Source organism: Lathamus discolor, chromosome 2 (assembly GCF_037157495.1).
Source record: "Lathamus discolor isolate bLatDis1 chromosome 2, bLatDis1.hap1, whole genome shotgun sequence".
NCBI lineage: Eukaryota > Metazoa > Chordata > Aves > Psittaciformes > Psittacidae > Lathamus > Lathamus discolor.
In genome coordinates this window covers 8,165,131-8,193,039 of record NC_088885.1, presented here as the reverse complement: position 1 = coordinate 8,193,039, position 27,909 = coordinate 8,165,131, and the positions used below count along the sequence as shown (strand labels likewise).

General features: G+C 37.6%; 1 protein-coding gene across 1 annotated transcript in view; it reads left to right on the top strand.

Moving 5' to 3' along the window:
• The window catches only part of CNTNAP2 (contactin associated protein 2), a 1,034,819-nt gene that overhangs the window by 726,878 nt on the left and 280,032 nt on the right, over window positions 1-27,909 (top strand). Inside the window, exon 13 of the mRNA XM_065665653.1 lies at window positions 17,267-17,455. Within this exon, the coding sequence (XP_065521725.1) occupies window positions 17,267-17,455 (189 nt within the window). The remainder of the gene's footprint in view (window positions 1-17,266; window positions 17,456-27,909) is intronic.

Here is a 27,909-nt window from a genome sequence, read left to right as displayed (position 1 = left end):
AATGGAGTAGTTGAAAATGGAGTAGTTGAAAATGGAGTAGTTGAAAATGGAGTAGTTGAAAATGGAGTAGTTGAAAATGGAGTAGTTGAAAATGGAGTAGTTGAAAATGGAGTAGTTGAAAATGGAGTAGTTGAAAATGGAGTAGTTGAAAATGGAGTAGTTGAAAATGGAGTAGTTGAAAATGGAGTAGTTGAAAATGGAGTAGTTGAAAATGGAGTAGTTGAAAATGGAGTAGTTGAAAATGGAGTAGTTGAAAATGGAGTAGTTGAAAATGGAGTAGTTGAAAATGGAGTAGTTGAAAATGGAGTAGTTGAAAATGGAGTAGTTGAAAATGGAGTAGTTGAAAATGGAGTAGTTGAAAATGGAGTAGTTGAAAATGGAGTAGTTGAAAATGGAGTAGTTGAAAATGGAGTAGTTGAAAATGGAGTAGTTGAAAATGGAGTAGTTGAAAATGGAGTAGTTGAAAATGGAGTAGTTGAAAATGGAGTAGTTGAAAATGGAGTAGTTGAAAATGGAGTAGTTGAAAATGGAGTAGTTGAAAATGGAGTAGTTGAAAATGGAGTAGTTGAAAATGGAGTAGTTGAAAATGGAGTAGTTGAAAATGGAGTAGTTGAAAATGGAGTAGTTGAAAATGGAGTAGTTGAAAATGGAGTAGTTGAAAATGGAGTAGTTGAAAATGGAGTAGTTGAAAATGGAGTAGTTGAAAATGGAGTAGTTGAAAATGGAGTAGTTGAAAATGGAGTAGTTGAAAATGGAGTAGTTGAAAATGGAGTAGTTGAAAATGGAGTAGTTGAAAATGGAGTAGTTGAAAATGGAGTAGTTGAAAATGGAGTAGTTGAAAATGGAGTAGTTGAAAATGGAGTAGTTGAAAATGGAGTAGTTGAAAATGGAGTAGTTGAAAATGGAGTAGTTGAAAATGGAGTAGTTGAAAATGGAGTAGTTGAAAATGGAGTAGTTGAAAATGGAGTAGTTGAAAATGGAGTAGTTGAAAATGGAGTAGTTGAAAATGGAGTAGTTGAAAATGGAGTAGTTGAAAATGGAGTAGTTGAAAATGGAGTAGTTGAAAATGGAGTAGTTGAAAATGGAGTAGTTGAAAATGGAGTAGTTGAAAATGGAGTAGTTGAAAATGGAGTAGTTGAAAATGGAGTAGTTGAAAATGGAGTAGTTGAAAATGGAGTAGTTGAAAATGGAGTAGTTGAAAATGGAGTAGTTGAAAATGGAGTAGTTGAAAATGGAGTAGTTGAAAATGGAGTAGTTGAAAATGGAGTAGTTGAAAATGGAGTAGTTGAAAATGGAGTAGTTGAAAATGGAGTAGTTGAAAATGGAGTAGTTGAAAATGGAGTAGTTGAAAATGGAGTAGTTGAAAATGGAGTAGTTGAAAATGGAGTAGTTGAAAATGGAGTAGTTGAAAATGGAGTAGTTGAAAATGGAGTAGTTGAAAATGGAGTAGTTGAAAATGGAGTAGTTGAAAATGGAGTAGTTGAAAATGGAGTAGTTGAAAATGGAGTAGTTGAAAATGGAGTAGTTGAAAATGGAGTAGTTGAAAATGGAGTAGTTGAAAATGGAGTAGTTGAAAATGGAGTAGTTGAAAATGGAGTAGTTGAAAATGGAGTAGTTGAAAATGGAGTAGTTGAAAATGGAGTAGTTGAAAATGGAGTAGTTGAAAATGGAGTAGTTGAAAATGGAGTAGTTGAAAATGGAGTAGTTGAAAATGGAGTAGTTGAAAATGGAGTAGTTGAAAATGGAGTAGTTGAAAATGGAGTAGTTGAAAATGGAGTAGTTGAAAATGGAGTAGTTGAAAATGGAGTAGTTGAAAATGGAGTAGTTGAAAATGGAGTAGTTGAAAATGGAGTAGTTGAAAATGGAGTAGTTGAAAATGGAGTAGTTGAAAATGGAGTAGTTGAAAATGGAGTAGTTGAAAATGGAGTAGTTGAAAATGGAGTAGTTGAAAATGGAGTAGTTGAAAATGGAGTAGTTGAAAATGGAGTAGTTGAAAATGGAGTAGTTGAAAATGGAGTAGTTGAAAATGGAGTAGTTGAAAATGGAGTAGTTGAAAATGGAGTAGTTGAAAATGGAGTAGTTGAAAATGGAGTAGTTGAAAATGGAGTAGTTGAAAATGGAGTAGTTGAAAATGGAGTAGTTGAAAATGGAGTAGTTGAAAATGGAGTAGTTGAAAATGGAGTAGTTGAAAATGGAGTAGTTGAAAATGGAGTAGAATCTTTGTTTTGTCAAATTACTTAGACTAGAAGGAGGAGAAAATACATCATCTGCAGTAAAAATATTCCTATTTGTTGGAAACACAGAAACTGGAAAACAAATCATTTTAGAACTGTGTGCATTGCAGGACCCCTTATTGAAATATACGCTTGTATGTCAATAAATCCATGTGTAACAGGGGAGAAGAAAAAAAGAGATGGTTGGAAATAGGATGATGAAGGTTACCACCTACCTTTAACTCTTAATGTCAAAGTTAGAAGCAAACATCTAGCTCTGGATTCACTCCCTCATACATATGTTCTAATGGAGTTGTGTAGAACTCAGCACTAGGAGCTTCAGGCCAGTGCAGTGAAAACTGCTCCAGTAGAGGACATCATTGAAAGTTCTAATAAAGCTTGTGTTTTCTGTCCAAGTTTTATTTCTGCTTTTGGTCATGGCAGTGAAGTGAAGGCTGGAGGGTTAATTTGCCCCAGGAATGATGGGCTAACTTGTTGGAGTTTGCAAATCTGATTTTATTTTGATGGTCGTATTTTCTGCAGGGTTATTCTGTTGTTTGGGTGGTTACAGGTATTAGGCAGAGTGTGTGTTTCTGCCTGAAGCCTACCTCCTACATCAGTGGTGTAGCTTCTGTGCTTTGCGGAACAAGCCTGGTGATCCAGCTGGAAGGTGTCTGTCACTAGGTTCAGGTGGGGATTTCTGGTATACTAGAAATACTTTCTCCCATGTGCTTCACCCTTAAGGCTTTCTTGTCCTTAAACGGCACTTCAAAGAATAGCTTCTCAGCAAGTCATACTCAGAGTTGGTTCTTTCTAAGTGCTAGTAGTGTCTTGTGTTGTTGACAGAGTGGGACTAGGAAGAAAACTGCTTACCTGATCTAAGTATTCTTTGTGTTGTTGTTTTCTTTGAAACTGAAATCAATGTAACCAAAAGATCACAGAGCAGATTAGTTTAAAGGAAATGTTTAAAACCCTATTCAGATGACACATGGTTCCCTTTTTACTGAGATAGCTAATGAAGTGATGAAAAGATTGCAGACAATTTTAGAGAGAGAGAAGAGATTCATTCCCCTCTAGAGCTGCCAGCCAGTATTCAGGGTGCAATACTGCATACTGAGGTGTAATTCTCAAACTGAATTTCCCTGAAAAGGCAGTTTAGCTGTGTTGTGACTATGGTGTTACAAAGTCAGGTCCTCTTGCTTCCTACCCAGTGTGCTGACAGATGTTTTTTAAAAACAAATTATTTGGGCAATGAATAAGCTGCAGTAGACATTTGTTTTGATAGATACATAGGGATACACAGAGGAATAAAGTACTGCTGATGCTGTTTCCTTACACGGGCAGGAGGTACACAGAAAGACTTTCACATGACTCTCTCCTAGGACTCACTAATAAGTGAAGTTAGCTTAGATTATGTAGGAATGTGAATTCACTGTGTTAGAGAGTTTGTGTGGAGGCTGTCTTTGAACATTTCTGGTAAATCCCAAGGTTACATACATGTTTGTAGTTTATCCCTTAGAGTTAGTCTTAGTGCTTTTCTACAAAAGAAAACAAATGTGCAATACCTATGATGTGAGTTTACAGGCAATATGTTTACTGATTTCCAGAATGGGTGCTTAGTACAGGCTTTGGGGCAGCACCAGAAGGAAGCTGTAACTCACTTCTGCCCCTGTTCCACATGGTGGGAGACATAGAATGGGTGAAAGAAGACTGTAGGGTGATGGCAGTTAGGTTGAAAGAACTTAATCCAGGATCATGTGGATATTGGCCTTTTTTTATCTCCACAATAACAGAAAGCAGCACTTCCTCTGAAAATACAGCAGTCAATCACAAGATGCAATGAAGAGATAGTTTACATACATGAAAATCGAGGAGGCGTTTTCCTGGGAGAGGAGAATTCCTGTAACCAGGGTTGGTTGCAACCCATTTTGGTTATCACTTGCCCCATAGCCTCAGAAAGTAAAAAATGATTGAAATAAGTTTGTTACAAATTAAAAGCAAACTAGTAATAGCATTCAATATAGTGTAATAAGCAGAGTCCAGCCAACAGGAGCCAAAGATGAGGAAGGGGTCTGTGAGACCATGTGAAGTGGGTAGGGAGCAACTGTAGCTAGATACCTTCCATGAGCAGACCTTGAGGTTTGGAATGGAAACCTGCAGATTCTGCAGACCAGGTCTTGTGTTTAGAGTCTCACCTCCTTAAGTATAAGGATCTCCCTCTACCCATGTACTGGAAGCCAGGTATTTCAGTGTCTTGTCTGGTCTCTGTGCCTATTCTTACTGTGTTTAGAGTTCGTGTTTATCATCCAGAATTAAAATGCTTTTTATGCTTCCTGCTTCAGGGTTGCTTCCATTTGCTAAACCCAAGCTTTCAGAGAAAATATTGAAAATATTGGCTATTTTTGGCTGAAAAATACTGACTTTATCTAGGATGTGTCAGGACATGCTTCCCTGAGTGGAAACTATTGAGGGTAATGATCTTCCATTATTCTAGATGAGACTTATGAGACTAACTCCTCGCACACTGAAGAATTCAATAGTAAGCAATTTAAGAAAATCAGTGAGAATAATTTCTTCACTTCCAAAAATTATGTTTTTTGCCAAAGCAGTGCCCTAAACCTTGAGAGGTTTCTCCAGAAACACTGTATTTTTTTTCCTCCACTTCAGGATGTACTTGTGCATCACAAATAGAAATCACTGTAGATTTTCTTACAGACCAGCATTGTCTGACTGCAGTGGAATGAACCTGTCAGTAGTGATAAAAGAAAATTAAATATGTTTATCAGTAGTAATAGTATAAAATGCTGTCACAAAACAGTTGAAAATAGCAGTGTGAATTACTGTACCAGAGATGTAGGGCCATTGTTTCTCAGCTGGATTCCCTTTTTCTTAGTAATAGTCTGTGGAGAGGAATTAGTGTTGTCTCTGTGGAGGGGCATGGATGTTCCACAGAAACTACTTGGCAGGCAAGCTGGGGGAGTTAGAAAGGCAAAGCTGACATGGTTAGTTAAATGCTAACCAAAAGCTGACCTGAGTTTATTCAGATGGCAGATATCTCTGTTAGACACAGCAGATATAAATGGAGTAGACTCACGTATTTCTGGTCAAGAATTTTTGTTATCAGAAGGCTTTACTTGTGAACTTGCTTTGTGCAGCGGCATACATTCACTGCTTCCTTGTGTGTCTTGTTGCGTGAACCAGATTACTTAGAAATGTCATACGCATGGGAATTAAAAAGAAAAGACACCAGCCTACTTAATTACCATTACTATTCAGAGAGGCCTGCTGACATTAACTTGAGCAATCTGCACCACTGTGTACTGGAGCTCCAAGTGGTTGCTGCGCTTCTGCCTGACACTTTTGCTGTAATTGTCACAGATTTTTGCTACAGCCATCATGTTAATATTAAAAGCATGCTACTTAATGCCGAAATGTATTGCATACCTACTTCACTGCAGTGGGAGTGCTGCAGATGCTAAAGCCCAGCAGCCACATTTTTCATTAAATCAGGGATAGAAGAATCCAATTAAACTAGCTGCTGTTTCAGCCTTCTTGCTTAGGCAGAAGTTGCTGATCAGTCTTACAGGTTTTGGTAGTACACTAAGTGCCAAACCTAGGCAATTTTTCAAAATTAGGTCTTATTATTTTCAAATCAAATAATAATACTTGAAAGTGTAGCCGGAACAAAGATGTTACTTAAGATCCCTTAGAGTTAATTCCTTTCCTCCCCTTTCCTTATGGTTCCAGTCTGTATTGACATGGGAAATGTCTGCTATTAATTCAGTTTGAACACTTTGAATCTAATGTATTTTGAACTAACACTTTAAGACTCATCAATATTAAGTCTCTTTGCATTCCACTTTTCAATAATGTTTTCTGCTTCATGTGGTCTGTAAGTTACTTGTTCAGATTCCTGAATGAAATGACATAGAATCATGGAACCATAGAATAGTTAGGGTTGGAAAGGACCTTAAGATCATCTAGTTCCAACCCCTGTGCCATGAACAGGGACACCTCCCACTAAACCATGCCACCCAAGATGGTGCAATTGTCAGTATTACCTATGTTTTTCTGAGTGAATAAGACAGGCCTGATTTCCGGACCAACTCTGTGGGTCTCTGAGGTTTTCAGTTCTCTGAGAAGAGTCTGTCCTTTCATGTCTTTAAAAATCTTGTGGTTTATTTTTTTTTTCCTGTTGTAGGTCAGTTGGTTTCATCATTTGTTTAGAAAACAGAAGGATCTTTATTTTTTTAGTTATTTAAAACACAGCCTTATGCCTGAGTAAGTATCTGCCAAGTGACTGGAATCAAACAGAAATTTAAGCAAACTGGACAGTTCACATATAACTCTACATATTGCAAAGACTTTACAATTTTTAGGATGTTCTTAGAACTTTCAATATTTTAGCCTTGTATTTTTGGTGTGTTCAGTGTTCATTGAATTTAGGTTTTAGCGTGTATATGCTATTGTGCAAAGATTTTTTTTTTTGTTAGTGTTGTTTCTACACAGCACTGTCTTTGAGGTCTGTGACACGTAGAATGCTACATTCACAGGCCACATACTGCAGGTATAGTTCCTGAATACTGATTTGTATTTCCTTAATATTATAATTTGTATAAAAGCACTCTGTGCCTTCAGGTGGAAGTAGTGTCCCCTGCAGGTACGGTGGTTTAATGATGGCTGCGTAGGTCCTGAGAAGGAAGGTCTTATCCTTTGGTTATGAGGAAGTGAAGAGTTCCACATTCAAGAACTTTGCGAGGTTGAAAGCTTCAGTCAGTCAGTCTGCCATGATCTTTATTGCTCATCTTGTGTACTTGTACTTTCTTCATTAAAAGAATTAAATCTGTGACGTTTGCTCTACTCATGAGTGGGGTATTTGTCTATTCTTTCTGACCAAGCTATTCCCTTTTCTATAATTTAGCATAGCAGTTTATGTTACCTCTCTTCTACCTTAGGTTTAGATTGAGACACAACTGAATTAGAGCATTCAGGAAAGGAAAAAAAAAAAAAAACAAATTAAACAGACTTCATGAAAGTTGCTGGCTTCAGTATGAAGTCTCATTGGCTTTTCCTTTCTCCTAATGTCACTCTGTGCAACATTTCAAACCACAGGTGTACTAAAAAGCTTTGACTAGAATGTGTTTTAAAATAATGCATGGCTGTTTTATGATAAATGAAATCACTAAAGCACTGGGATGTACTGTGGAGTTTTTAGTCATGCTTCATTTGAGAGATTAGCAATAAAGCCATTTAAGGCATCACAATTCTCTGAGTCACAATATAACTTCTACTGTCTATCCTGTGACAACTAATGGCAATGTTTTCTGAATTTTCTAATGAGCAAGTATGGAAATATCAAAAAGCCAAGAAACATGATGTTAGACTAAACTGCATATGACTGTGGTATTTGTTCAGTTAGGCAATACCTCAAGAAAACATGCCGAAGTTTATGTGGCAGTCTTCAGATGAGATTCCCAAGTTTAAATGTGTCTGGTTTGATTGAGAATAATGATTAAATTATTAGACTATCAAGAACGTGAGTTAAAACTTCAAACTGTAACTTTTCCAATCTAGAGACACCTTTTGAAAGCAAAATGAAAAAGAATATTGGTTAGAAATGCAATTACTCAGATTTCTCTTTCCCAGTGTTCAGTTACAAATAGCAAAAAAAGCGGGTATCAAAAGGAAGCTATGCTCTCAAAAATGGAGCAGGGTACTCTAATAGAAACATCTCTTTTTTCATTCTTCACACCAGCCTCTTCAGGAGGCTGCCTAGCATTCAGTGTATTGACATATTAATTAGGCTGCTGCAGCGCATTAGATTCCATTTCTATCTATGAAGAGTTAGTGATATGTGAGAGAAGAGAGTGGAGGATGTCATTCTTGAGAGAATAAAGTTGGGTCAGTAAAGAGGATGTCCAGGATTCAAGCTGATAGGGGAAAGAGGAGTGAAATTTGGTTAGTGGTAACAGTTGAGACCTGCATTAGTCATCTTTATGCCCCTTCAAGAGGAAGAAAACTGACATGAATTTCAGTCAAGATAGTTCAGGAAATGATTTCTTATGGTTCAAGCTCACATAGTGAAAGCTTTGAGTACCCCTTTCTTCAAGATACCGTTTCAAATATATTTCTTTTTTTACACTGTGATACTTTATTCAGTGATTGTAGGAACCCCTGTTTAGGATCATAGCTAAAGAATTGTGCAGTGGTGTTTTGTAAAAGAAATATCAAGCAGTAGTTCATTTCTTTTAAGTGCATATGCTCCCATGATAGGCTAAAATAAACTGAAAGACACTTTAAGGGAGACACATGCATTTGCTCTTTCCAGATGTATGATACCTGATTATAGATGAGGCCACTCCTCAGAATGTAGAATCAGTTGTTGATTCTTCAGTTACTGAACCATTAAAAATATTTCCAGCCCTTGCCCATGCTCTGTTCACTGTGCTGAATACAACCAGACTGTTAATTCTTTTACGTCTTTTGTTCTTGACTTTAATGTTCCTTAATCTAAACTCAACTGCTATTCCCATCTGTTAGACCAGGCACTTAAATGATCCGAGTCCTCCTTCATATGGCTGTACTATGTCTCATTATTTTTCCTTTTGATACATGATGATTTTTAAGCTCTTGTTTCTATTAACACCCTTACGACATCATTTTCTGCATTAGGGCTCAAATCTGTTTTAAGCTTTTTTACCCCCCAGGCACTGTTTTTCAGCATAACAATGTAGTCTTTGAAGACATGAGTGATCTGTATTCTGTTTCTCAAGATACTCTTGGCATTAGCTTTCTGCATGCAACTGTGTTGTGTTCGAGCTGCATTATCATTTCTCTGATAGCAGTTAGTTCCCTGGAAACTTTATTTGGGTCAGTTCTTTCCACTGTATCTTGTAAAGCATCTGATTTATCTATTGCATATTGATTTAAAATATCATGAAATTATGTCATTCAACATCAGAGTAAGTTCACAAAATAAGACTTTTATTGCTGAGTTGTGGAAGAGGTTCCATAAATTCAAGGGGAAGTGCACAGCTTCGTTGTCTTCTTGAGGCAATGTCTGTAAGTAAAAAGGAAAACAGCCAATCAGTAGTTGGTAATTAAATTTGAATGTTCATCATTATCTTGATGAAGAAACAATGGAAGGAATATTAGAAGGAGAAAATTACTGCAGGAATGGTTGAATTATGCTTCCAGATTGATCCTATTCCTCACCTAAATAGATTAAGAAAGTCACTGACTCTGGTTTCAGTAGAATTCAGTCCATAAGAACACTCAATTTATTCTTGGGGTTTTTTCCTTCTGGATATTTCTGGATTTTGCTGATCTAAACCACACTTTGTACATTAGTATGATGAGAGCAATAGAATTCATATCACCAGAGTAACTTTACTGCAGAATTGACATTTGCAAATCTCAGGCGAGATTGTCAAAACGCTCATTAACTTCCATCAAACCAACATTCTTCATTTTTATAAACTGTCTCTAGCTCCTTTGAAGTCCATAGCAGAATTAGTTTCAAATTGCTATATATAGTTTGATACGAAACAAAAAGGGGGAAGGAGGGAGAAGAGGGATTTGCCTACTGTTACTTTTTTCTCATCCGTTGTATGTATCGCATCTTGTGTCTACAACATTGCCTCAAGAAATGCTTCTTTTAATCACACTGATAATGACTGTTGTGGTACCATCCCACACAATTCTCCAGAAACTGAAATACCAGTTATGTTCTTACCAAAAATAAAATTGGAGATCTTGTAATACAAGATGATTACAGTTGTGATATTTATCCTCCCTAGAAGGCAGTCCACTTTTCAATGGGCTGTCTCGTATGATGTCTTGAGTGATCTGTAGTGCAGCATATTGTAGAACACATTGCACTAATCTAATTTGAAGTGACAAATGCACTGCTGATGGTAAAAATCATGATGTCTAGTAAAGAGCTATCTCCAGGCTGACATGTGTGAGGGAAACATATTCCTAAATGTTGATGCAATGCAGTTGTCAAACAGTAGTTAGAAATCCAATAGGGCCCACGGGCATCAGTTCTCAACAACAAATGCAGAGCACCCAACAGCAGATGGAAATTGATGTAATTTTTGTTATATTCTGAAATGGTTTCCCTGTCTTTGTCATAAGTATTGCCTTACATTTATGTTTCAGCTGACTATCCTATCCTTTTATGTGATCTGAATGCTAAATACACACTGTTCAAAGAAGGCACAGAGGAAAGGTATCAGCAGTGTCAGCCTGGTCATGAGTATAGATTACTTACCCATGCTTGTCTTCCTACACGTTCATGCCAAGCACATGTGCCAAGGAAGAGACTTGGGGCAGAACTATTGTCAACCAGCAATGTTTTGTACAAAAAGTAATTAGCCATTACTATGTTGTGATCCAGAGACAGCCGTTTAGAAAAAGTGCCATCAGCTTGAGGGTTAAAATTCCTAGCCTGTCCATTTTGCCTGTGGCTGATGGACAGAGCACACCATGAATATTGGTGTGCACTTGCAATCTTTCCTTTTGGACTTGTAAGTAATGACAGTCATCAAAGGAATAGGAATTATTTGATGTGCTCAGGCTTTCTCAAAACAGCCTTCTCTGGGGCTTCAACTGGGAACCAGTGTGTGGTTGAGTAGGATGAAATCTATACCAGATGAAATTTATCAAGGCTGTTGGCCAGATTTTAGATCATGAAAGTGCATCCATCTAAGAAGCCACTGATTTCTTTCAGACAGAGAATGATCTTTTCTGAGAAATAAAACTAGTTTCTGATTTCTTTAAAATACCAAATAAAATAGTGTCTGATGCCCTGTCATGCCCCTTCCCCCCCAAAGTAACAGTGATAACTAACTGTAAATTAAAGTAGAAAGAAAAAAGCCATGTTCAGACCTGGGGAATTCATGCATTATGTTTTCTGAAGTTTATTTTCCAAAGTTATTTCCAGTTAAACATCATAACCAAAGATTACTTGATTTGCTTGTCAGAAGCCAGTTTTCTTGCTTGAGTGAGCATTGAGCAAATGAATGAGAAAAATTCAGTAACAGGAGATAATAAGCATTTGGAAGATAGTGACATAGCGTTAAATGCTCCCATCACCGTGAGTTGAGTATAAAGTGGAAAAATCACTTAATATTTGTTTCAATCATTTGAATAGCTGATCATCAAGGAAATTTTAAGATTAATTTTACTTTTTGATAGTGGATCATTAATAATAATTATTATTTAATTAATTCCTAAGTCAACCATTTAACTTTTTATTAGTGAAGAACAGCTAGTAGGTAGGCAGGACTGTATGTAAGTCATTGCAATTGAAAGATGTTTTCAACAAATTATGGCACTTCTATTTCCTTTTGAGGAAACAGGTGGTCATTTTGCTTTTGGGGGGTTTTAAAGTCATTCTTGTAGTGAGATTAATTAATCTAACTTCTCTCTGTGGAAGATGAAGTGTTTCCATGGAGTAATGTACAGACTAAATTACGAGAGCCTATTTGCTTTATAATTGTATCAAGTATCTTAGCAGTTTGGATCTAATTAGAGTCTTCTTAGTGAATACCATTATGAGTTCTGTTAAGAATCTATGGCTACCAGTTTTCTGCATTCTATTCAAAGAAAATTAGGCTCCCTCTTCACTGCCAGAAACAAAATAATGGAAGAACCATTTTCCATATCTATTTTCCTGTACAACTGGAATACCCATGTAACATTAAAAGAGAGCTAAGAAGAAATACATCTGAATAAAGAAATGCTCATCTGGGAGAGACTTATCTTCCTGATGTGTAGCAGTTAGCTTGTGTTGGTACTCCATCCTCCACTGGGAAAGCCAGTGTCAGCCTAATGTATGCATTACTTTCCTGGGTTATTTTGCTACAAAAGATTAAATTCTCTTCACCTAAAACTAGTATTCAACAATATTGTTTATAAGGAAAAGTATAATGGATCCAATCCAAATTTGTAACACTCATCTCAGTGGCAGAATCCCTTTTCGAAGACTTCACAAGTAAATAATTCTCTTGCAATGGGGCTAAGAAGTGTTTGAGGCTTTAAGTGATCTTTTAAAAAATCAGTCTGTCTTAGAAGAAATTAATAATGGAATAATGCAAACGCTCCAACTTTCAGTGTATCTGAAATTAATTGAAATCTGTGCATAGGATTATTTTTGGGCAGAAGCTGAATCCAGTTAATCCAATTGGCAATGATGCTTTACCTAATTATGATTGTATAATCTACTCTGAAGTCAGGTCAGCCAGTCAGGTAATTCTTGTCATATCAATGCTGTTATGATATCAAAAGAAACTATTGCTATCCAGCCTAGCTCCTTAAACTATGTCACAACTGAGATGTCTCATGGATTATATGAGCTCATGATGTGAGACTGACCATAAGCACAAGTTGTACAGTAACATGAAGATTTTCACTATGTACTTTTTTGTTTGACTCCCATGTCTTTTGCCGAAGTTCTGTGGCCCTTCTCTGTAGTATTACTGCATTTTTGTAATTCAAAACGTACTTAACATCCCTTTAAACACTAGCTTTTAACTTCTTGTTAATGTGTCTGCAATAAAGAAATATTATGAGAAACCATATTAGCCTTAAATTAACTAATCTCAACATGTATTAATTTTAATATAGTTTTTAATGAAAAAGATAATAAGCAATATAGAGTATTTTACAGATGATGCAACTCAACAGCATTATAATTAAATGATATCTGCTTCTTATAGGTGTGTTCGTCTGTACAGAAGTCATATACACAGCTCTGATGGATAACAAATTGTCTCTAAACACTTGTTAGAAGTAGCCATATGTTATGCTTTCTTAAAATAACTGCCAGTGTATTAGGGGAATCATAGAATTCCAGAAAGGGTTGGGTTGGAAAGAACCTTAAGATCACCTAGTTCCAACCCCCTGCCATGGGCAGGGTCACCTCTCACTAGACTATGTTGCCAAAGGCTCTGTTCAACCTGTCCCTGAACACTGCCAGGCTGTAGTGACTGTAATTGCAGGAATATATATGACATTACGGTTAACTAGGATAGATTTTTCACTTTTGTGTACCTTAAATAAGACTTCTGTGTGCTATTGACAGAAATTGAGAGGTAGCTCTTTTTGCAGATTTTGATACATTAACTATGACTACTACATTCTTTTCTCAGCTGCATGGGAATTATTCCATAAAAGGTGATGATACAGGTTTTGAGATAGTATGAATTATCTGTGTTACCTTTTCTTTAAGGGAAGTTGGCTTCAAGCAGGTTACTGATTAAATCTGTCTGAAGAATGGTTTCAAGTAACTAGCAGTTTCTGAGAAGTCTGCATTATTGTCAAGCTAGAAGTTTGTAATCAGCACACAGCACAAGGTTGAGTTTCTTCCCTGGCAACTTTCTCCTTTATGTCTTTCCATACATCTTAAGGCCGTTCCAGTGTTATAACTGTATGAGATTCAGGAGTCTGCTCTTGGTGGTAAGGGGAGGCGAGTTTTCAGCTGTGTCCATGTTACACTGTTCATATGTTTTTCCTGCTGAGGGAAGACCCTGTCATTCCAGATTACTCAGTCCATGCATCATGGCAGGGCTTTTTAGTTAAATCAGAAAAATGTATGAAGGGTGTGAAATCCCCCACCCAGACAAGGAGCTTCCTTCCTTCCTTTACATCAACCACAACTTTTCCCCCACACTCCAGGCACAGACCTTTCATTTTCCAGATTTTGGATGAACCAGTTTGCTGAATGTCAAGGAACTGGCAGCCTCTGTGCATCCCTTGCTTACTATCCTATTTGTGTCTGATAAAAGTGACTTCAGGCTTACCAGTGGAAGTGCCCTCTGCACTGGTAAGCCTGTAAATTCTTCCTTACTACAGTAAAGTGCTCATCAGTCAGGCTGGACAGAGCCTTGGGCAAGATGATTGTATGAGGCATGCCTGCCCATGGCAGGGGAGTTGAAACTGGCTGATCTTAAGGTCCTTTCCAACCCAGACCATTCCATGATTCTGTGATCAGTCATTTGAGCCAGTCTGTAAACAAATTAAGGTGGTGGTGTAGTGGGAGCTACATTTCCTTCCAGTAGCTGGTCAGGTATACCCTAATCAATCTCCCATTGTCTTCTAGACAGCAGGAAGAGATTGAGATGCTTTTCTAGAAACCCTTATTGACCTTACGCACATGTGTGTATATTTATAAAAAGATAAGTTGCGAGGTGTAACCAACTTTTCTCTGTTAGTAGTGCTTGCACTTCAACAAGAAGATCCTGAAGTGGTTCAGGGGATGTGTTTGACTCACATAAAGGTGTTTCTGTCTTCTTCCATAAGGTATACAATGCTAAAGCCTGAAACGCCTTCACTGGGAGGGGAAGTGTTAGGGCTGCACTGAATACACTCCAGTATCCAAAAGGAGCACCCTTCACAGACATAATGCTGAACACAGCTCCTATTCCTAATAACATTCCTATGGCTTGTTGATGGCTAGTCTAGGAATTTTTTCTCATTCCAGATGAGACTGACTGGCATAATGTATGATGTACTAACACATTAGAGTTCTTACATGTCCAGTGTTTTTTGCCAAAAGTGAGACATTGCTGTCAGTGACTGTATAATCAATCCTTTCTTGAAAATAAATCTGCAGTAAACTTCCGTCTGAGGCTTTTAACAAAACTGTGTTATGTTCTTTGTGTAATGTGACAGGTGATAATTGTGATTTTTTTTTTTTCCTTGGTACCTGGAGTGGGATTAAAGCCATACAGTGATAGGAATGCCACTTCTTTCTTTCCCCCTCCCTTTTTTGTAAAAATTGCTTCCTTTCTTGGTGCAAGAATAGTATTGTTTGATACCGAGCTTTGGACTAAAGAGATGAATATTAACATAATAACCATCTTGCATCACCTGCTGAATTTCATCTCATTTGGCTAGTGATGTGTACTCCCTGCGGAGGAGTTGTCTGCTCTGCTTACTTTATCTCTGAACATTTGATTAGAGAGAATTGCACCGTATCAGTTACAAACACATGCGTCCACATGGCTCCTTGTAATCCAAAATAGCCTGACACTATGCAGGGAAAATTAAGACTGGAAAACAGGGTGGAGTGAGGAGTCTTAGAGATAATCGTGGCATTGAAAGATAACTTTACTCTGGGTCACAGCCAGAACTCATCAGTGTACGTAAGCACTTTGCTGTGAACTTGGTGAAGAAGTACTGAAGCACTTCTGAGTATGCCTCAGTTTATGAAAGTAGTTTCATGTAGTTAAGGTACTGAACCACACTATATCAGGCCACAAGTTTTGGGATGACCCAGAGATGTGTATGAACAGGCATGAGATTTAGATAGATGAATTGAAAACATAGTGCTATGTACTACAATGATGGGTTTTATTGCTGTAAGGCATATCTGTCAGGTGAATTACTATTCTTTGAGATGGCCGGATGATTCCCCTGGAGAATCCATTTTTTTTGAAGTTAGCAGCATGGCATGTTTTCATCTCCCCATCCATGGAAGGATGACTGTGGTCAGTGGTGTGGCTGTACAGAAACAGCTGAACCATCTGGGGAAAGGCCTGGCTGGCTCATCTGGAAAACAGGGCTTTTTAGCAAGTCAGTTAAAGGCACGAGGATAGACTCTTAGATGTTTCCTAAAATTATGCATTTCCTATTCAAAGAAACATTTTTTTGACTTGGCCCTCAGTAGTAGAATTATATAAAATAGCAGAAAGAAAAGTTAGAACTTAAAATGTGAAAGATCGATACATGATAAATACCAGTGACAAAGCCTGCTGCACTTCTAGGGTGCTCTGTGGTGATCTGTTTAAGGATAATTATAGAAAAAAAGAAAAATGTGCATGATTTATTTATAAAGGAGGATTAACCTATTTCAGTCCTGGGCTGTTTTGAGGCAGACAATACGAGTAGTAAGTATCAGCTGAAACAGTGCTTGCTTACACTGGTAACCAGTCAACTTGAATTTAAAAGTTCTTCACACCCAAGTGATAGGATAGTGCTGTTACAGGAAAAAAGTTATCTCTTACATTAACTGACTCTTCATTGTTTTAATTCTGAAACTCTTTCTCAGGTATTTGTATTTTCATTTTGGTTCTGTGGAATGTCTGTCTAAGAAAAAGTAGTGGTTGGTCTGTAACAGGAACATTTCTGTGCCTTTTCTTTATTTCCTTTCTAAACTACCTTGCAAGTCCCACAAATCCTCCAGCAAAAGGAGTGTGAAGTGTGTTGCTTTATTATTATGGTATCTTATCTTAAATCTCCTCTGGTAGCTGCTGACAAATGGTAGTAACACTTCTAGCGATTTGCTGTTTGCTAGTTTAAAGCAATATGGTGAACACAAGGTCTGTTGTGGGCTGGGTATTGCACAGTTTTTTGCATGTGTGTGAGGCTGTGGGAAGTGTTGAGATTCAGCCAGTGCTGCTGTTCCTCTTACCAGCAAAATAAGATTGTCCTTCCCCTTTCCTTTTGATTTTTCACAACTAAACAGAAGCCCTATTTCCATTGTCTCCTATTGTATCTTATGTTGATATCCGTACCATAACCAAAATCAATGAGGTTCTCTGGTGCTGCTGTTATAAAATATTCAAGTCTCAATAAGCATTACTTCTCGTTTACCCTAGGGACATACCTGGAGTTAAAAGTGTGGAAACCTTGATAAACTGCAGTGTTGTCAGTATTAATCACTAAGTGGTGCAGTCGCAGAATGGTGCATCCCTGTTGTTACATTAGCTTGTCTTTGGTGCCTCAACCTTGTGTCCTTCTAATCAATTTCTGATTAAAGCTAGTCCTTATTAGTACTGTACGTCACTATTAGCGTCCGTTGTTCAAGGAGATCTCCTCGCACTGTATCTTGGCTGTCAAAACTGCAAAGGCAATCAGGGTTTCTTCCTGTCATCAGTTCATGGTTGCTGGAACTGTACTTTCTCATGATGACTTTCCACATGCAATACCCTTTTTCCTTACTACCTTGTAGGACATTTTTGTCTTCTATCAAAGGCCTGGATTTATTTGATTCAGTTCCACTGTCTGTTTTTCACCAATCCTTGTATTTTTCCTCTCTCTTTCAGAGGATAAAGTATGGACAACTGTGTACCATGATCTGCCAATGCAGACTTCTGTGGGAGTACAGTTATCTGTACTGCAGCTCAACTACAGTGCAACGATGGACCAGATTTCTGCCATTACCAGTAGTGCTGAATACTGTGAGCAGTTTATCTCCTATTCTTGCAAGATGTCCCGGTTGCTGAATACACCAGGTAGGCTGAGAATGGAGGATCAATTAAAACCGGTATTAAAGAGCTTTAATTGAACAATTCATCAGGTATTGCTGTTAGACCAGTCCATTAAGTGAACATATTTCTTTGTTCTCCTTCACTGAATTTCACAAAGAGGTAAATAGTTGAAAATACTTTCCTAGGAAATTTTGCCTGTTTGCTTACTACTAAAATGAGTTCTGTTGTGCCACAAATCTGTGTGATCTTGTCGCAGATCTGTTGCTTTGCAAAGCAGGAAGCTTTTGGTAAGCAGGGTAGCTTTGAAAGTTTAATCAATAGAGGCATTGAAAAATTGCTTTGAACTTCATCCTGGTTTTCTGGTTGTCAGTTTTCATATGCTACGGTCAGCAAGAGCACTGGTTGAATGAGCGCTGGCATTTTCCCGCTAATATCTCTGAAACAGTTTTTTAAACACAGAATATTTTGGGTAATCAGGTGCTTTACACATTGTAGAGATTGACATGGTCGGTGATGCAGTTGTGTGAGAAATCTGATACATGATTACCTACAAGTAGATACATGATGTGTCTCTCCTTTCACTGTGTAGCTTTACTGGAAGAAAACAGTCCTAGTACTGCTTGCTGTATGTGCCTCCTCAGCAAGTCTTACCTGTAACTGTTGAAGACAAAAGTATTAGTTGTTCCAGAATCAGTAAAAGAACACATAAAGAAGAAATTTAGGTTTAGAAACTCTTTTAATATGCACCTATATTTATGCTCTAATTGAGTATGATAGCATTTGACATTGGACTTAACGAAGACAGGGTTATAAGTGGGAATATAGAATACATTTTTTGTGATTGTGAAATGAGTTCATTGTGATAAAAGAAATCAAATGCACTTCAGATGAAACTAATGGCTGGATGCTTACAGTGTTATGCTTTAAGCTGTCTCCCCTGATGAATTTATTTTGTTGTATTTTCTTATGGTATAGATAAGGATTTATTTGAAATGCATGTGCCTCTTATACTTATTTCCATAAGCATTCTGTTAGTTAATAGATACTGTAATGCTTGTTACTCCTCTCCCTCCTCCCTGCTGTTTTTGAGCTATTCCTAATGCATGGTTTATCTCTGTTGCTATTATTTTGCTTAATTTAGCATAGCACAAAGACTCTGCAAAGTGGAAAATTATTTCTTCTTTCTTGGGCCTTAATGTATAGATAGGATCCTGAATCATGTTCATAACTAGAAGCATTGTGATTAGATTCTGCTGATGGATATCAAGCTCCCTGCTTGCATATCTTTCGGAAAAGTAGTCTATGGATGTATCTTTGGGCAGGTATTCAGAGGGCGAATTTCCTTGGGGATGGAGCTGGAGATAATGTGCATAGAAAACTCATTGGTTATATGCGGCATTAGATTCTCCTTCTTTAAATGTGTCAGACTATCAGAAAGCCAAAATTAGTTAGGATAACTTGGTGGGAAGAAAGCAAGCAAGCACAAACCCACACATCCCTACTGGCGTCTCACAAAACCCAATAAAACTAGAGGTACACTGGAAATTCCTGGGGAAGCCATTGTCAAGAAGAGAGCTTGCAGTTGTCTCACAGTCTTTATGTCAATTAACTACATACTGAGGAGATCTCTGTTCAGTTCCTGACTGATACAGTTTCCTGTATGACTTTATTTAGTTTGTGTTTTTAATGTTTGTTTCGAGTTCACTCAACATGAGTCTGATGATTTCTATTGTCTGTATTGTCTAATTAGATGCGTTTTTTAGAACAGGAATTCCTGTGCAAATATGCAGTTATTAGCATGACAGGGGCTTCGTCTTGGCAATCCAAGTAACTATTATTGTTAATAAATGAATGAAATCCTAAGCCCATGAATTATAATTGCAAATTAATAATAGCATACATGTAAATGGAAACTGGGGTGGGGGGGAGGAGGGTGATGTGGATAACCAAACAAAACCCAGTACCAGACTTTTTGTTCTCTTCTGCTCTTTTACATTTCTCATATCCGTTTTTCTTCTTGTTTCATTAAAAACTTTCATTTTTGAGAAGCTAATGATATGTTTAGTACTGAGGATATGCAGAAAGCTAGCTGTTTTCCAAGTTCGTGATACTCATACATTTTCCATTTGGTATGGGAAGTACAGGAGATTTTCCTCATTTGAAGTCAGGAACTTGAGGTAGAAGAAAGTTCTTTTGTGTCCACTTATTAACAAGGGGGAAAGAGGCAATGAAGGGTATAGAACCAGTTTGCTTTTATGGGAAGAAGCTTCCCTTCTTTGCTGTAAGAAACAGTGATATAGAGGACAGTAATACAGTATACTCTGAGAATGCAGGATGTTAGTGAATAAAATTATGTGTCTTCATCCAGAGTTGTCATTAGACTTCCTAACAGCACTTGCTTGTGACTTCCTCAGTATGAAATTCTTCATGGGCCACTGATCTCAGCCTCTGCAATGGGGAGGGAACAGCATGCTGGTTCTGCCATTCTTCCCTTCACCCTGGGAATTGAGGCCCTGAAGGGAGGTAGGCTGCTGTGTTCACAATATCTGTGAGTCTGTTATTTCCCAGAGCTGTAGGAGCTGTAACAAATAATCAGAACGTGGGAGCTAAAAGCATAGATACAGAGAGCAGAATAAGATCTCTTGGTGTTGTGTTCCAATTTTTATTCCCATTCACTGTGCCTGCAGGCAGCATATGAAAAGCATAAAGCAGAGTTACTGCAGTGCATGAGGTAGTGTTTCATGCCTGTTTGTCTTTGGAGGAAATGAGACAGCAGCGTCATGAATTCAGGAATTTAGTAGGTGAAATAGGAAACTTCATTTGCTGTTTGGTTGTTTTAGTTACAGTAAAGCAATTGTAATACCAGTAATAAATAAGATCTATGGGTAGACTGAAATAAAAACAAAAATAGCAATATGGTGTATTTCCTAAGGATCCATCCAAATCAGAACCTACTATATTAATTTTCACATCACTAGGCATTAACTGATCTAAAGTGCCAGTTATAGGTATAATTCCTGCTTAAGAAGAGTTTTCTAAAAGAGCCTGAGAGAGGAATGGGATTTCTGCAGTCCTACAGTGATAAATGGAAGCTGCTCCAAAACTTGCTCAGGCTTCAGCATTCCATTCTCAATATTCTTTCAGAAAATATGCCTTAAGCTTTTCATGTGTCTTGTCCAGCCTCAAAGAAACTTACTGATTGATCCCTTCTTCTTTGTCAGCGTTCTAGAAAAACTGATTTCAACTTCTAGTGAATTTTTTTTCAAGCAGAAGGGTAGCAGGAACAATGTCCTTGCTCTGCTCTGATGTACATGTTTATGTCCTAGAAGTGGAAACCAACAGCTTTCAGAGATTCCTTTTTTCCTTGGTCTTTGTCATGTTGCCACAGAAGTGAAGCAGACGTAAATTCATAGGTTAAATGTTTCTCATTAAATACAAAGAAACCCTCCTAGCTAATTGTTAGGTAGATAAATGGTTAGTTAAGAGGTCTTTTTTTCCACTTGATGATTAATACACGCTTCTCTCATGTCTTGGTTTCATGCTGCAGCTTTGCTTCTCTCTAAACTATTCCTTTGAGATTTGTTGATTCTGTGGTCACTGAATCTCTTAGTTTCACTTCATCACTTTTAGCTGGTGAACTTGTTTCTCTAATTTTCCAAGTCGTCTTTGCTGTTGTGTAGGAATTAAACTTAACCCAATAGTACTAAATGTAAAAGGCTGCGTGTTGCTTTGTTAGTAATAATAGCAGCTGATAAGAGCTTTGTGAACATTAAAAATCCTCTTAAGGAAGGTGTAACTGCAGTGTGGTGAGTCCTGGTTTCCTTGCTATGACTTTTAACTAAAAGTGGTGCGTTCGAATTTTAAGTTTGCAGTTACAGCAGAATGTTCCAAACTGGTTGTTTCTCTTACCCACTCAGTGACTGTGCTCTGCCTATTACAGGAAAAGATTCACTGTCTTTATTTCTTAAAAAGAAACTAGAGGAAGGCAGTAACTGGTTCTTCTGTTTGTACTGAACCCTGTTTTATAGAATAGTTTAAAACCATTCATGGTTATTGTTTTCACAGAAACACTCACAGACATTGTTTCTCCATGAATCCAGGTTGTTCTTGGGAAAAGTCATCTTTCTTGTTGAATGACCAAAACAGATTAGTTTGCTAATTTCTCAGACAGAATGGATCTAGATTGATATATCATTGCATGTCTTGACAAGAATTTAACTTTCACCTGCGTCCTAATTGCATTCACATTACCCTGAGTATTTTTTCTTAATCAGATATGCAGTAAAAATAGCCAGTATTTCTTGTTTCATTCCCATTCCCCAGATGAATGCATATCATCAACCGCAGTATGAAGAATCAAACTAAACATGCAGTTGAGAGGAGATGGCACTTTCCAGTGCATAAACCAAAAGGATTGTAAGGCAGAACTCCATTCCCTAATGTGCTTTGACTTCTCTTGGCCTTTTTCTTCATTGCCCTGCATTGCCTTATAAGAAAAGTGTTCAGCTTTTACTGAAACATTGCTTGCCATGTTTTCATTGATGAGATAATACCGATTTAGTTCTTGATGCTGTGACATTTACCAATTATCTAAAGGTTGTAGTTAGGCTTTCCGAAATTCTAACCTGAGCTTTCCCAACTGACAGTCTGGTGCATTGAGCTCTATCTTCTGTATTAGGTTTTGCATTTGGAAAGCCTTTCTGCTTCTCAGGAGCCACTTTAAACAGCCCTTAGCTAATGTTTGGAGTTGGAAAGTGCTGTATCTGCCTTGTAAGAACTATTTTTTGTTGCTAGTAATGCTATCAGATCCCACCCCCTATATCACACTTTTTTCATAGTGAGTTTGTCAGATAAACCTCCGGAACACAGCAGAATGCATATGAACTTGAGAATGGATATGGTGTGATCACTAACATGTGTCTATTTGAGGTATGAACAGCCCAAAATAGATATTCTTCCAGGAGTATGTTTGCATGTGGTTTACTGCACTTTTTTATGCATGATGTTATTTATCAAATCAGTATATTAAAAAGTTTTTTGAGTTTTCTCTGAAACCAAGTATCTGAAATAGTTTCCCCTTTTCACCTGGTGAATAATTCTGCATTAATTTTCCCCACTTTTCCCTATTTTCATTATAGCATACCCCATTTTTTCCATGAGTCACCTTCAGTGGTTTCATGGTTTGCCCAGATGCTTTTATGGATGTTAAAACAATGTCGCTCAAACCAGCTAATACAACCTGAGTGTGTATAAGGACAGAGCTTTACTAAAGGTTAAAGGGATTAGGCAGGAAGAACCAAATATTTAAAAATCAGGTTCATGTAACATCATTGCCATTATAATCTGGGGGAGGAGAGTGTGTTATTTCCTTGAGCTCTTATGCCTGTACGTGCTTGTGGCATAAGCCATATGTATCCACGGATGTCTTTGTGGAAATCTATATACATATAAGTATTTATACAGAAGGATATATATTTATCCAGATAATGATCACTTCTTCTTTAGAAGAAATTACTCAACAAGATCCTGTTCAATGTATCTTTTGAAATAATTGGTATGGTTTGCTCAGTGTGAGAAGATGAAAAAAAACTAATGAATGTCTGATTTTCCGAAAGATAGGCATATTGTAATGAGAAACAGCATAGAGACAGTGGCTTCTATTTCAAGGAATTTGTGTTGCCAGCAAAAATGATTCATGATCACTTCATTAGATTCTTGGAATAGGGAGTAGGAAACAGATTTCTCTTGATTAATAGTAATAGGGATAAAATACCAACTATCAAAGTTTCTGGAAAATGGTGTCCCTACCCATGGCAGGGGGGTTGTCACTAGATGATCTTAAGGTCCTTTCCATCCCTAACTGTTCTATTCTGTGATTCTGTGAAAAATTTATCTGCAGAAAGGAAAAATAAAAATGGAAGTATGCTTGCCATACGTAATGATGGAAATTAAACTTCAAATCTGGGTGTTCGTTGGCCATTGCACTGATGCAAGCAGAGCTGCTAAAAAGATGCAAAGGTTGAAATGCAGTCCAGCATTTCAGAAGCAGCAGCTAAGGATTCGGCATCAGTTACCAACTTAGCTGCTGAACTCTGAGTTTCAGAAAGTGGCAGCTGGTTAGTATATGCTGCAGTCTCAGTTACTAGAGACAAGAGCCATTATTTTGCTTTCTACTGGAAGCCTACCCCAGTACAGCTTTGCAAAAATAGCTGGACTGTTTTGGTAGTCAGCAAACGTATGCTCCACAGCTAATAGTGAGGTTTAACCCAGCTTTATTAAGGTCATGGGGATAAGTTCAAGAGATATTTAATACCTGTCAAGCTATTTTTAGCATGACATGCCTAGCAAAGCACTTGTGTAGATGAGTAATACATAATGAATCTGTTGTACCAAGCTAAAATTGTAGCCACAAAAATATTTGTATCTTGGAATATGCTATACTATTACATGGAATCTTGTCTCCCATCACATTCAGAACTAGTAATCTGTCTCCTGCTAACATTAGTCCACCTCAGAAATTCTTTTTACCTGTTTTCTCTTTCCCCTTTATTCATTCTTCTTTGATGTTTTATTGTGTCTCTACCTCTGATATTTGTAACATATTCTGATTTCATACACACTTTTAAAAAACCTGAATAGTATTTACAGTGGTTTTAGTCCCAAGTGACACAGAAATAACAGATCAAAGCTGCTGCTTTTATTTCTAATCATCTGTCCCCGGTGGCACGGACTGCATTTTCATCATACTTTTGCAAAGCAGTGTGTCAAGCAGCAGGAATGTTTTTAAGAGATACTGAACCAATTTCATTTTCAGAAAATCTGAAGTTGCAAGGAGACTAGAAAAAAAATGTCAGACATATGAGATAATTCATCTGTGATGCTGCTCTGCACCCATATGCCAGTTCTTCACCCACAGACCTAGAAGTGTCTTAACAAAATCTCCACATGTTGGGTAGTTGGAAGTAACGAGAGTTTTGGTTTTGTTTGGATTGGGGGTTTGGTTTTGTTTGCTTAAAGATTTCTGTGCAAAGTGTGTTTGAATGTAGCGGTCCTGAGGAACTGAGAGGATTGCTGGCCACAAATTCATGATCAATGCAGATCATTTACCGTGCTAAGCAGAGAGCAAGCTTCATTTCACTGAAGCAAAAACATCCTGACTCTTGCTATAATTGGTACTGCGCCTTGATTTGTGGCCTGCTGGCCAAGTCTGTTCCAAGGACAAGAATCTGTAACACCAGCAAACGTGAATACAGCTAACTTCACAAACACAGCAAAACCAATGAAAGATAATGAGTGGTAACTGAAAGTCTGCTAAAGGCCAAATTAGGTCTCTCCTCAGATAAGGTTTTGCCCACAGAACTTCTAAGATGGATCTTAGTTGGATCTTGGTTCATTGTTAAAGGGGAGCAAGTGAATATACACATATACAGCAATGAGAAGCGCATAGGTAATGAATCCACGTTTGCATACAGCATCCTAGTGTCAGTGTCTACTTTGGACTTAAAGGCAGGTTTTGTGTTATACAGAAACACCTGAACAAAAGAAAGATAATCCAGTTACATATTAGGTCAAATCACTCAGTATCCTCTGTGGCCTGTTGGTGATTTGGATTGTATTTGCATTCTAGTGAACACAAGAAAAATAATAAGTGATTCCAGTGTTTATAGCATTACTGTTGTCAAGATTCATTTTTATTCAAAGTAATGCAAGTAATGCTTAGAGACAAAGTTTGAATTGTTTTTTGAATGTCATGCTAACTTCAGTAATCCTTTCATTATATACCTGTTAATCAGAAACTCACTATATTTTAAGAGCAACACCACCCCCCACACACACCCCACCCAGTAAAATTCCATTCAATTCAGTCTATTACAGTTTTCTTTTTCCCTGTCTCCCAGACTTTGTAGTCCTTGCTTGGAGTTACAACTGAGGAGTGATAACAGAATAGCTTCTCTTCTTTGTCAAAGACTGAAAAATAGCAATGCTTTCCTGCTGACAAACTCATGAATAAATAAGCTGAGCATATTCAAAACAGTGTAAAATAATGTCTGTCCTACTTCGGGATATTCTTTGAGATTCCTCTCAGATTATTTGCAGTGCAACAATAATAGCAGCAATGTGGACCTTACTGAAGTCCTATTTCCTATATTAAGACTGCTTATTAATAGCATTTCACAAGAGTAGTGTTGAGCATCTTTTTAGCTGTTCTTTTATTCGTAATGCCTCTGTATTTCACCAGTAAAAAACAGTGGTATCAAGCTGTCATTTTTTTATGTTCGTAAGTCTCCCCACTCTCTTAGACATTGTAAGGTGCGCTTTGATTCTTGAAATATTTTGGTTTCAATAACAAAGAATACTTTTTAAAATCCAGATGCATGGCGCTAGGTTTGATTGGTTTGGGAGCTAAGGAAGAGTAATGCTGAGTACACAGCTCAGAGCAGGAACATTTGCAGCGCTCCTCAGAGCCTTGATCTCCAAATACAGCCTGGGTATGTATGTCCTGAGTAACCTGACGACCCTGTTTGCTGCATGTCTGGATACCCTTCCAGGTCAAATGGATGGACATGGGTAGACAGGGAGTTAAATGATTCTCCAGTGGGAAACAGAGAAAGGCCAGAGTGACAAAGCACTCCAGAAAGTACCCTTTCTTTAAAGTGAGGACTCCTGGGACTTGTATGGCCTGGGATCAGGACTGTGGGGAACACTGGGAGACCTGAGCTCTCTTCAGCCCTGCTGGATGATGGTACAAACCTTGTCTAAAGCCACAGAAGACATCCTTGCGTTGTTTAACAGGAGTAGCTAAAAGTAAATTGCATACATGGTTGAGCGCATCCTATCTTTCATGTGCAAATGGCTTAGAATGGAAACAAAGGCATAATTCTTTTAGGAAGAATGTATTTCACGTTGGAGAAGCTTTTAGTAAATCACTCATGATCCTACAAACTAAAGGAGGAGCATGTTTGCAAGTCACAGAACATCTTGCAGGTGTATTCCTGGTATAATAATTCATCCAAGACAGTAAGCAATAGCTTGCCTAGGTCTGTATCAAAGGGTAAAATCTGTAATTAATAAGAAATAAGTTTCTTTGAAGTTGAAGGGAAGTTACAGCATGGTACCTTTTCCGTTTCTCTCTGGCTCTTAAATAATCCACTTAGAGGGATTATTTATTATTTAAAGAGGAATTTAAGGGATGGTAATGATTGGGATTGCTGTCATCCTGGAAAAAGCAGGGCTCTGTTCTGCCGTGTATTATCTAGTATAAAAATAGTGTGACAGAAGTATGTCAAAACTGGTGTCACCGCTGACTGCCAGAGGTGTATGTGAGCCTGCACATATGCAGGGCTGCAGTAACAGCCCGCACTTGGCCAGAGTCTGTGATGAAGAGGTTTACAATAAATGCTGCATAGGAACTTTCCCATGTTTTTTGTATATTACTGACTAAACTTGTCATTTTTGTAGTTTTACTATATTTTAATGAAAACATAATATTATTGCTCTCTAATAAAAAGCCTAACCTACAAAAGACCGGTATCAAAATTAAATACAAATTGCAATCCCTGGATTTTCAACAGCACAAATTCTTGTTTGTTTCTGGTGATTGAGTTTTACTGGGATATAGATTTTTACACAAATACACCATTTTAACATTTAGGGGAAATGCTCTGTGGTTGTGTGATGTTCTTTCTATGCATTAAAGCTTTACATTTATTTCATGTTTTTCCCCTTATACATTGCTACTATGGTTTATTCATATGTTTTACTATCAATAAGATTTTCAAACCAATCAAAATACTACTTTTTTCTTATATACATTAGTAACACTTGCTCAAATATTTCTAAGTTCTTTATTCCCCGAAAAAGGTAATAAAGGCGATCAGGAGAATTCACAATAGACACTGGAAATATTCAACTATACTTGAGCTTTTAAATAGTAACTTTATAAAGAAAAAAATGCAAATTAAAAAATACACTTTTTAGTATATAGTGTCAATCCTAAGGAAAACTATTGGGTTTAATTAATTTTTAGCTTTTTAATTTTTCCGCCTATTTTCCCTTCATTCTCTTTTCAAGTCCATCCTTTCATGTGTTTTGATTACTTCTTTACTGTGAGGGTGGTGAGGCACTGGAACAGTGCCCAGAGAAGTGGTAAATGCTCCATCCCTGGCAGTGTTCAAGGCCAGGTTGGACAGAGCCTTGGGTAACATAGTCTAGTGCAAGGCATCCCTCCCCATGACAGGGGTTGGAACTGGATGATCTTAAGGTCATTTCCAACCCAGACTGTTCTGTGATTCTATGATTCTTTCTCCCTCTCTTTCTTGCTTTCTAACTGACTAGTCCTCATGAACACTTGTGGGAGACTTACTGCTTGCACTGGTCATTTTTTCAAGCTTTGAAATTTTGTTTTGAGAGGCTGCTTCTCTCTGTTTACGTCATTCTTCATATTGTTTTCAGGGTTATCAAAAGAAGGTGGGCAAGGG